Genomic DNA, 12,005 nt, shown 5'->3' on the forward strand with positions numbered 1-12,005 from the left:
ATAGTCCTTCTTGGTGATGACCCCATCTCTCCATTGGGTATATGCCTCCCTTTTAGCAAGGAGACATTCCCGGATGCTCTTAGTGAGCCAGTCCACCACCTTAATCCTAAACCATCCTACCTTCTTATTTGAAGCCCTTGTTTGCATCTTCGGTTCACTGTGATCTCCTCAAGGCAATGCTGAGGCACAATGACAGGACATCATGGGGAAGGCCGCAGACAGGCCAGGACTGCATGTTCCTTTAGGAAGTGAGACACTGGAATAGCAGTCCCTGAGCAGGTCGACTATATTTTCTCAGATAACACAAGCCCTCAAGTAAAACACATGCCTGGTTTTTGAAAGGCAAATGGAGGGGAAAAAAAATAGATCTTTCCTTGAGAATACTAGTTTAAGCGTGGTATTTCTGACAGGCAAAACACAGGCAAATGCAATAGGGGGCAGGAAGGAGGAAGCAAAAACTTATGGTACCTCCACTAAACCCTTAACTGTAGGCTAAGGAAGGTTCTCCTGGCTGAGTCAAACCGCCCAGCCCCTCTTCTCTGCTCTTATACTGAAGTGAATGAGCAGCTAGTAGTGCCTGTCAAGTCAGCTAAGGTCCCACGCACAGCTTGAATAGAAGGGCCAGACAGTTCGGCTCCAGCAAGATTGGCACCTCAGCTAGGTATCAGCTTCAGCTGGAGCTGAACAGCACAGCCCCTCTACTTGTGCCTGGTGGGGTGAATTTACTGCAATTTCCAGCTGTGCATCAGCTGACTAGGCAGGCACAACTGGCTGCCCAACCAGCTTGAAGAGGGGCCAAGCAGTCAGGCTCCTGCACAGTCATGCCATCCTCTACTCCCTGCATTTCCTTGTTAAAAAAAACCAAAACAAGAAAACAAAAATGCATTCCCCAATTTCCAACATCCGATTTTTACTCATATGCAAGTAAATATGGAACATTTAAGGAAGGTTAAGGATTTAACTCTATAACTCTCAGTGGTGTAAAAAGTGTACTCTGAAGCTATTCTCAGTCTAAGATGCACTACAGTAAAACAGTGGCATCCAGACTCTCCTTCCTTCTCTCTCCCAGCAATACTGAACACAGCTGGCCACTGGGGCAAAAGACCATTCTGGTGCTGATCTGTTTGAAGCACCTTGGAAACAGACATCATAGGAAAACTAGAGCAGAACCCAGTTGTTTATTGCAAGGGCTTCAGGGAGCCATTTGGATTTAACAGGCCATATGGTCTGTGATACCTAGGCCCAACCCAACAGAGTGAGCAAAGGACTGAGCAGCAGGAAAGCATCAGAACTGCTTTTGTTTTGCTGGAATCAGCCATACCTTTTGTATCAGTCTAAATGAGCTTGGGTATACTTAGAAGGCCAAAGGAAATTAATGGCAATGTTAACAGCCAGCTGGACAGCATCCCCACTTCTGATGTCAAATCAGAACTCTAGACATTTTGGGACCAGTATGAACCAACACAGTTTCATCTGGCTCTGTAGGACAATGAGAGGCAAGATGAAGGCAGAAATGGTCAGTGTACCCCCACCCTCTTTTTTATAGAATAAAACAACATATAATAAACAGGAGGATTTCACACGCACATGCAAAGGGTGGGGATGCTCCACCTGCCTTCATCTCATTTTTCATTGTTCCACAGAGCCAACCATATCGATTCCTCTCTCTTTTGAGCACGTGTACACCCCCTCCCCACACAGTAGCTGATGTTGATCAAGTACTGCCACCGCCCTGTAGCTGGTCCCAGCAGGGAGATGGAATCTGATACTCGGTGTTCCACTTTCTTCCTCTTTAAATACACTTACTAAACCCAGCCACAATCTGTATATAAGGAACCAAATCCACTGCTCTCCTCATTAAGCAAATTGCTTGCTCTGCTTAGGATGTAGCAAGCAAAGAGATAGTCCCCTGGTGCAGATGACCCCCTGATAGCACCCAGAATAACATGAGTGTCATAGGTCTCATCCTGCGTTACTCTAAGTACCTTGTTCTAGGATGATTTCCCAGGCACTGAAACCATTTCTGCCAACATAACTCACGGAAACCTGAAGCAGCTATAGGTTAGGCTGGAGTCCAAGGGATTGGAAAGGTGACGGTACCCTCTTCCAGCCTCTCTCAGGTTCTTTATGCCTGAGCTTGGCTGAATTTCCCCATGGAAAGAGAAAATGTTACAAAGAGTCTCTGCTGCACCCACAGCAGCAGCTTATGAAACATAATGTCTTTCCATGCATTTGTCAAGACAGAAAGGGGGTGGGGAAGAACAAAACAAACGCATACAGTCTGGTGTCAGTTCCCCCAACACACTGCACATCTCCCCTGCCTTCCTTAGTGCTCAGAGGCACTAAGCACCCAACAACAGGGATACAGTGCAAGAGAAGCCTTCCTTTCTCACTGAACATGTCTGACTTTTCTCTAGCTTTTACTAATAGCCATTGCAACACATGAATCAATATATCTAGGTTTTCTTACCTCAACTGGTACGGAGGGATTTTGGTAATGGCATCAGGAGATTCCAATGTTTCTGCATGAGTTAAAAAAAACAAACAAACAAACAAACAAGCAAACAAAAAAAACACAAAAAGAACTTTTTAGGAAGCTACATATTCAAGAGCTAAAGCTACATATTACACACACACACACACACATACACACATTTATATACAGTTTTGAGTTTTGTGCCAGAGTTTACTCTGATTTTAGTATGGACAGTCAAACAACAACAAATCCTACATGGATTCACTCCGGCAAGGTGTGCCTCTGTGGAGGAGCTATGTCCTAGCCTCTCTCATAGAAGTTAACCCTCCCATAAACAGAACCTTAGAACTAAAGGACTGGCCTGGGCACAGTGTCTCCCTCCCCCAAATAACAGGTCTGACTGAAACCAGCTGGGTTACAGCACTGCAGATTTATGCTTAGGTTAAAACCCCATACTGTCTCAGGTTGCTTGAACTTTAACTCTTTAGTCACAGTCTGTGTGTATTTCAATTTACTTGGTCCATTTTCCTTATAAAGAGGAACTCGCTTTATTATGAAGTTAATCTTTCATAGCACCGCAGCTAATAAGAGGGTATGTGCATGTCGTGCTTTTATAACTGACCCCCTTATGTAAATCAGCAGATGACAAATCACAGTACAATAAAACTGCACTGTAACAGGCAAGGGGACCAATAAGAACCAAGGGGAAAAATACTTCCACTGTACTGTACCTGGTGTACCATACAGCCAGCTACATCCTCATACAAAGGAGAGTTATTTTTAAAGAATTCAGTGTTATTGGAATGACGGATCCCATGATGCTAAAAACAAGCCATGAGAAAGCGAGCCATTTTTTACTGGTATACATCACTGCCAGCTTTGGGTGAAATTAATGGATTCCAACATAAGCAAATTCATAGTTTTCTTTGTATAAATACTAATAAATCTGTAAAAGATGTTTAATGTCATTTGAGGCTAAGGGGGGAAAAATGAAAAATGAAACCAAACCATGCAAGAACAGTGGTTTATATCTACTTCATACTGGGCCAATCAGAGCAGGGGCTAGCTACCCTATGAATATCCTCTGAAATCATTAGGTGCTATCAAATAGGGGGCTGGCAGTACTAGGTCAACTCGACTTTTAAACGACCGAAGCACCGCATACATCTTTGAGAAACATCAAGGTATGAATGAACAACAAAAACTTAATACTTTTTCTTTCCAGGTTGCAATGCATTAACTGCAATTAAAATGGACTTGAATGTGATGTGAGGTACCACAAACAATGACAATGAAAAAAGAATCTTTTTCGGTACGGTTCTTGGTCCCGCACCACAGAAGTAATCCCCTTTTCCAAAAGTGCTGGAACCTGAAAAGATGCCCTCATTACATCCTTATACTCCCTTTCCAAATGGAATCGGGCCCAGTTCCCGTGTCAACCCTATTCAATCAATGCTCAGATTATACTGGGCCCCTTCGTCAGCTTATCTGCCTTGTGCCAACCCAGTGCTTGGATACTCTTGGGGCTCTTCTGTCCAAAACTCTTTAGCCACTCAAACCCACTTAAGGGAACAAACTCATCTGCCCACAGCCACACACGCAGCTCACCCCATCCCAACAACCTCAGCAGTGTCACAGAGCATCCCACAGCAGGCACAGAGCCAGCCTGCCAGCATCCATCTCCATCCTTGGAGGTATTTAAGCCCTGGGTAGACACAGCCTGGGCTGGGCCAATATAGCTGGGGACAGCCCTGCTTTGAGCAGGGGGCTGGACTCAATGACCTCCTGAGGTCCCTGCCAACCCTGATTTCCTAGGACTCATTGGCCTCACCCACATGCCACCCCATCCCCAGGAGCAAGAGCCAGGGGATGTGCCATGGGTTCGAATTAGGACTGGTGGTACCTTTAATCAGACCCACTAATACCTTTAATAAGACCCACTAAATTTTTGTAAAAAGATTTTCTTTTCATTGCAAGCTTTCAGGTGCAAACAGGGTTTGAATTACACCTTGACTTGTTGGGGGGTGGGGCTGCAAAAAAAATTAACTGGCTCATGGATTAACAAGCCCATCTAAGCAAAGTAGCAATCCGATTGGAGACACCCGCCCCCCAGGTTACGATTTTCAAATCTTACAAGAGGACTCTCATCTCTGATGGGAGGGGAGCAGGGACCCCGGGGAAGCGCCCCGACGCCACACCGATCGCTCGCCCGCGCCCTGGCAGGTCCCGAGCCCACCGTCCAGGCGGGCGCAGCAGGTGCCGGCAACAGGGGCCGCAGAGGCCACTCACCCACAGCCCAGGCACAGCTCTCCTTGATGGCTTTGTGCTTGTTGCCCGACGCCTCCTTGTGCAGCTTGCGCAGGGTCTCTTCCATCTTGGCTCCCCCGGCCCAGCGCCCCTAGGCGGGGCCCGCGCGCAGCATCCTGCCCCCGGCCGCCGCCGCCGCTGAATCACGCGGAGCTCCATGGCGAGGACACGTCAGTGCCGCTGGCCCCGCCCCCGCGCAGCCCGGCCCCGCCCTGCCGCCGGCCGCGGGCGCAGGGGGCCCGGAGCAGGCCGGACGCGGCCCGGGGCTGCAGCCGGGCAGGGCTGAGGGGGTTTCCTGGTCCCACTTGCTTCTGCCTTGCCCAGGTGTGGGCCCTCCCCTGCGCAGCACCTTGGAGCTCGAGGGCTGGCCTGTGCTCACACTCCCCACGAAATGCACGGGGCTGGATTGAGACCCGTTGGGTTCACAGCTCGGCCCGTTTATGCCTGCTAAGAAATTAAGGGCTGGAAGGGACCCGGAGTCCAAACGCCCCCTGCTCTGGGCAGGAAGACTGTGGAGAGCCTGCAGTCGCAACAAGGCGTCTGGTCCAGTGCCGGGGCAAGGACGTTTGGCGCCCCGGGGGGCTAAGCCTGCCCGCGCCCCGCGCACGGGTCCCCCCACGTTTGGCCTGGCAGTGCATGCAGTGGCAGGAGCCCACCCTCCATCCCTATGGCTCCCCAAATAAGCCACTCATGGCTCCGGCCAATGCCTCGCCCTGGCTGGGCAGCACCTGTTGGTGCCCCTTCACTTCGGCACCCATGGCGGTCACCCAGCTGCCCGCCTTACTACGGCACTGCGTCTGTCCAGTCTCCTCCTGAAGACATCTAAAGTTAGAGACTGCACTAGTGTTTGAAATTTGGGATGGCTGAGCCATTGGCGACATGTAGGGGGTGCATGTGCATCGCCATGCACCCCCTGGAAGCGCCAGCTGTGAAACCAGAAGTGCCAGCAGAAGTGCACTTCTGGTTTTGCCGCTGGCTTGGTGATCGGCTGCTGGGAACCCACCCCACCAGCGATCTGGTGCCCCCTGAGGCTCAGGAAGCACTGGTTGCCCATGGGCTCCCCCATAAGAGATGAGAGCCCCCGGCCCACCCCGCATCTTTCTAAGCAGCTCAGGTGGAGGCACCAGCATCTCCCACACAAGTTGGTGTGTAATTCAAACCCTGGCCTGCACCACCTCCTTGGGAAGTCTGTTCCAGATTCTGGTCACCCTTACCATGATGTTTTTCCTTCTTCCTTATGCTTAGATTAAAACCCCTTGCTGCCTCAGGTTGCTTGAACCTTAACTCTTTAGTCACAGCCTCTCCCCGAAAATTTGTCTGCATTTCAATTTGTGTGGTCCATTAATCGAGTCTGCTCCAGTGCATTGAAGCAGTCTCCCTGCATGTGTATTGGAGCCCTTAGTCTGGGTTCCACCATTTTTTAACTCAACTATCCATTCTGAACTTCTGTTCTGTTACGGGCATAGACCAGTTTTTGATCACTCATATGGGTAAAAGTGTAATGTCTGTACCTGGCCTTAATCTCCTTTCCTCCAAACTAAACACGTGTAGTTTAATTCTTCAGAATTACCCTCAAGATGGGTCCACCCCGTCAACTAATTCAAAAGCAGAGGCTAGGATCAAGCATAAACTATGGACCATGTCCTACAGCCTCACAGACTGTCAATCGTCTGCAGATCATGAATGGGGAACCACTGGTTTAGAGTATGAAAATAATTGACCATTTAATCTGTTTATTTATGGACTCCTAATTTGAGGCATTGGACTCTGCAGAACAATGTTTAATAATGCAGTGTCCATCAGAAACATATCAGAAATCTTGGGGAAATTATAATCTTGGTTTTAGCTTTTATAAAAGCCTGTTTAATAACATTTAACTCTGGATCTTTGGTTAAATTGATGCTGTCCCTTTAATACATCACATCTCTTCTTTCCTGAAAGTATATTCTATACTTGTAGGTAGCAGGCAGTCTTTCTATACTGTGGGACTATAAAAATATTTCTACAAGAACCTAATTTGCTCCATACGTCTGCTTCAGACATAGGTGCCCTGAGTTTACCAAATTACCTGAGAAAATGTTAAATTGGAAGGTAAATTGTATACTGGAAAGGACCAAAGGGATTAAGATACCTAATTCCCATTTAAATCAATGGGAATTAGATGTCTGAGACCCTTGAGGATCTGGAAATTACTTCCTATCTGATTCAATGTTACTAGAGCCAAAGAGCTACTCACTGCTTACCTCTTCATGCTCGCCTGCTCAGTAGAGACAACAATAGCACATCCTCTATCCTGGGACCCAAAGTTCAGGGAGGCGTTCTGCCATACCATAACTGGACTTAAGTAACCACCACATTTGTATTGAAAGTGACCCTGGACAGTTTTGAATTTCAGGGCTGTATTCTCCATCCTGTATTCAAGATTTCCTAAAATAGGACTTTTGTCACCAATTTGAAAAATTGTATCTGGATCAGTATCAGGGAGTGTCCTTCTTCTATTAAAGAAATGTAGCTCTACTGCTTGAAGGTCAGGAGGTAGCCAAAGGCTGCCCACCAGGTCAACTAATTAGCCTCTCAGCACTGTGTAAATGGGACAATATTAATGAGCTCTGTGGGGAGGCAAAGCTAGTTAGCCTGGGCACAGTATCACATAAAGATGATAAGCTTTTCCAGTTTGGGAGCAAGCTGTAGGCTGTTGTCCATGTGGGAAGCAACAGCCTTTCCTTCATGTAGCACAGTCTCCAAATGGATTGTCTCTGCTTTTCAGCTGAGCTACTTGGCCTGTCCACAGGACCATACTATGGAGGCTACTATAACTGGACCCAGAAGTGCTTCTGGAGGTCCATGGAGCATTTGGGACTTCATCTCTAGTTTTGCTCCCGAAGAGTTGGTTGCTTAATAGGAAAGTGTTTATAGTTTTCTAGATTTTTAAAACGTTATTCCTGAAATTCATAAGTTTATGAATGATTCCACATGTTAGTTACTGGCCTCTTCTCTGCTTACTACTTTCCTGCTTTTTCACTACAAAAATCCACTGTCTGATTTGTGGCTGTAAGAGAGTTTCCCAAGTTCATTCCATTGATATTTTAATGCTTCATGTTTAATACAATCTGCATTGTCCCGAGTACTTTAGAAAGAAGAAAGGAAGCAAAATGCTGCCTCAGAGAGCTTACAGTCTAAAAGAGGAAGAGACAAAGGATAAGAATGAGAGATTTAACATAGTTGCAAAGTTATCCACTGGCAATCAGTTGTTTAAGTGGAAAATACTTTTGTTTCTGCATTGTTAACTGGAGTAGATCCATTCTTGAATTGTTATGAGAATACAAATGAGGCTATAGGAGGAGCACTGGCCCCTAATAAACATAATCTTGATGTTCAGAAAGACTGGCAAGTATGGCAGAAGACTAGCTTGACTTAGCAGGGAATTCTTCAGTGACATAAACCACAAAAAGGAGGCTTACAAAAAATGGAAACTTGGACAAATGACTAGGGAGGAGTATGAGAGTATTGCTCCAGCATGCAGGGATGAAATCAGGAAGGCCAAAGTACAACTAGAGGTACAGCTAGCAAGGGACATGAAGGGCAACAAGAAGGGTTTCTACAAGTATGTCAGCAACAAGAGGGACATCAGGAAAGTGTGGGTCTGTTACTGAAAGGGGGAGGTAACTTAGTGACGGATGATACAGAAAAGGCTGAAGCACTCAATGGCTTTTTCACCTCAGTCTTCACAGGCAAGGTCAACTCCCAGACTACCGCACCTGCCAACATAGTTTGGGGAGTAGGTGAGCTGCCAACAATGGCAAAAGAACAGGTTAGGGACTATTTAGAAGAGCTGAATGTGTACAAGTCTATGAGGCCGGATGCAATACACCCAAGGGTACTGAGGAAGTTGGCTGATGTGATTGCAGAACTGCTGGCCAGCCTTTTGAAAATTCATGGTGATTGGGTGAGGTCCTGAATGACTGGAAAAGGGCAAATACAGTGCTCATTAAGAAATGGAAGAAGGAGGATCCAGGGGAACTACAGGCTAGTCAGCCTCCTCAGTCCCCAGAAAAATCATGAAGCAGGATTTCAAGCAATCCATTTCTAAGCACTTGGAGGAGAAGAAGGTGATTAGGAACAGTCAGTATGGATTCACCAAGGGCAAGTCATGCCTGACTGACCTGATCACTTTCTATGATAAAATGACACTTGCTCTTTGGATGAGGGGAGACCAGTGGACATGATATGCTTTGACTTTAGCAATACAAGATTCTTTGCGTAAATCCAGTATCTTTTATTAGACCAACTCAAGTAGTGGGAAAAATTCTTCTTTGCAAGCTTTCAGGTATAGCTGAACAAATAGTTCTCTGTCAAGCAGAGGACGCATCTGCAGGTGGTCTGTGGTTTTCCTGGATGCAGTAGTAAAGCAACCAGAGGCCAGTACGTATTCAAGAAAACCAGTTAGTTAAAATGTAAATTGATGTGGTCCTTAAACCAACATGGCTACACCTACACCCCTGAAACATGGAAAATATTGACTTTAGCAAGGCTTTTGATACAGTTTCCTACAACATTCTTGCAAGCAAGCTAAGGAAGTCTGGGATGGATGAATGGACTGGAAGGTAGATAGAAAACTGGGTGGATTGTCAGTATCAGAGGGTAGTAATCAATGGCTTAATGACTAGTTGGCACTCAAGTGGAGTGCCCCTGGGGTTGGTCGTGGGGCCGGTTTTGTTCAATATCTTCATCAGTAGCCTGAAAGATGGGATGGAGTACACTCCCAGAAAGTGTGCAGATGATGCCAAGCTGCAGGGAGATGGGGATGTACTGGAAGGTATGGCTAGAATTCAGAGAGACCTAGAGAAATTGGAGGATTGGACCAAAAGAAATCTCATGAGGTTCAATAAGAACAAATGCAAAGTCCTGCACTTAGGACAGAACAATCCCATGGATTGGTACAGGCTGGAGACCAACTGGGTAAACAGTAGCTCGGCAGAAAAGGACCTGGAGATTACAGTGGACATTAAGCTGAATATGAGCCAGGAGTGTGCTCTTGTTGTGAAGAAGGCTAATGGCATAGTAGGCTGCATTAGTAGGAGCACTGCCAGTAGATTGAGGGAAGTGATTATTCTCCTCTATTCAGCACTGATGAGGCCACATCTGGAGTACTGTGTTCAGTTTTGGGCCCCCCTTTACAGAAAGGATATGGACAAACTGGAGAGAGTTCAATGGAGGGCAACAAAAATGGTTATGGGGCTAGGGCACGTGACTTTTGAGAGACTGAGGGAATTAGGCTTATTTAGTCTAGAGAAGAAAAGACTGAGGGGGGATTTAACAGCAGGCTTCAACTACCTGAAGGGTGGTTCCAAAGAGGATGGAGCTAGACTGTTCTTAGTGGTAGTAGATGACAAAAAAAGGAGTTATGGTCTCAAGTTACAGCAAGGGGAGTTTAGGTTGGATATTAGGAAAAACTCTCACCAGGATGGTAGTAAACCAGGGAACAGGTTACCGAATCTCCATACTTGGAGGTTTTCAAGACCTGGCTAGACAAAGCCTTGCCTGGGATGATCTAGTTGGGAATAATCCTACTCTGAGCATTTGACAGGATGACATCCTGAGGTCCCTTCTAACCTTAATGTTCTATGAGTCCATGACTATGATTTTCTGTACAATCTTGGATTTATAAAGGAAATCTCCCATCCAAATACAAAGCCCAATACTGATCACATTCTGAAATCTAATGACATCATAATCCATAGTGCAAAAAAGCACTAGTATGATACATTAAATTACACTGGGCCAGATTCTTCACTGTGTTACTAATGTAAAACAATTCTGGGGAGACAAGTTTAGCATGATTCAAAAAAGGACTGGACATCGTAGAGGTAATGAGTACATCTAGGGTTAAAATATTAAGGATTAAAACTAATACACAGGAGAGTTTTTGAAAGAAAAAAAGCAAAAATCTTCATGTCTTAGGGCATGGGAAGAAGCTTAACCTTTGGGCAGTAATTGCATCCTACAAGGCTCCTGAACAGAGATATAACAATGTAGCTGGGTGCCCAGGGGAACTGCCACACATGGGGCAGCAGTGACTACCAGTTTACCCTGGTACAATTGTGTGGTGGCAGCAGCACCTGTTTAATTTTGCCTCTTCCCTCTCTCCCCAAGTTGGCTGCCTCAGATGCCCACCCTAGTTACATTGCTGCTCTGGAACATTTCCCTGACTTAACTGCTATTGGCCACTGTAAGAAAAAGTATACCAGGCTAGATCCACAATACAATTCCTATGAGATGGTTGCCATGAATTGTGTTCTGCCAATTTACCTCAGATGTCTACTGAACAGATTCACCTAGAAGAATATAAGTCAGCCTCCATACATATTCAGTCTTTGCCTTGCTTGAGACCAACAACAAAAGGATCAGTGGTGTCAATGACATATTTTTTCATATTCTAGAAACCTGTCTACTGGGAAATAAAGACCACTGCTTCAACTAGGCCACTGAATTAAAGTCAGATAAAATATTAATAAGGAATAAGTCATTAAATTTACCCACTGTTTGTCTGCTATAGTTTATTTCCAGAAAGCCAGGAGAGAAACTGAATTAATTCTTGTCATTTTTTATTATTTTTAGATTAATGCATCATAAGCCCATGAATTGATTTCCCTACAGCATTACCTTTGCAGCTGGAGTCTTGAAAGCTATGGTCTTTGCTTAGAAGCTTATGTCCATAGATTCAGGATACTGCAGTCAATATGCAGTGTTTATTTTCCATCAAAATGGATTCCACCCTGCTGAATATTTTTTTTCCAGTACTGATATCAGCAGGGTGTGAGAACTAAGTTCATACTCAAACACTTTAAGCCTGTGCCTAACAGCTGGGCAGGGTGGAAAAAGTCAAGGTAAGCAATCATACACCTTTCCTGAGCAGATAAGGTACACCCCAATGAATTATGCAATTATGGGCCTGCTCAATTTTGCACATAAAATGTATGACCATGCACAATTTTGTATAATTCTACATAATTTAACCCAGATAGACTCTGCGCCTCCACCTCTACAGTGCTCCCAGCACTCCAGCTGGGAGCTCCATATGGAGGCACTGAGTGCATTGGCGCATGACTAGGCAGCTGGTGAGTGGGGAGAGGAGCTCCTACCTGCAGGAGTGGGGGGGGGGGTTGGGAATGGGGGTGGGGCTTGTAGGTGGGTGTGGGTACTCCTGTCACATGCCCCCCAC

At 45.9% G+C, this 12,005-nt stretch overlaps 1 protein-coding gene across 1 annotated transcript in view; it reads right to left on the minus strand.

Annotated features, from left to right (window-relative positions):
* Positions 1–4,910, minus strand: part of ARFGEF3 (ARFGEF family member 3) — a 153,692-nt gene extending 148,782 nt beyond the window's left edge. Inside the window, exons 1-2 of the mRNA XM_019550181.1 lie at positions 4,766–4,910; positions 2,471–2,522 (exon numbers count right to left, since the gene is read on the minus strand). Of these exons, the coding sequence (XP_019405726.1) occupies positions 2,471–2,522; positions 4,766–4,850 (137 nt within the window). The 5' untranslated portion in view covers positions 4,851–4,910. The remainder of the gene's footprint in view (positions 1–2,470; positions 2,523–4,765) is intronic.
* Between the last annotated feature and the right edge of the window lie 7,095 nt (positions 4,911–12,005).

Source organism: Crocodylus porosus, unplaced genomic scaffold, assembly GCF_001723895.1.
Source record: "Crocodylus porosus isolate Cpor-Errol unplaced genomic scaffold, CroPor_comp1, whole genome shotgun sequence".
NCBI classification, from domain to species: Eukaryota; Metazoa; Chordata; order Crocodylia; family Crocodylidae; genus Crocodylus; species Crocodylus porosus.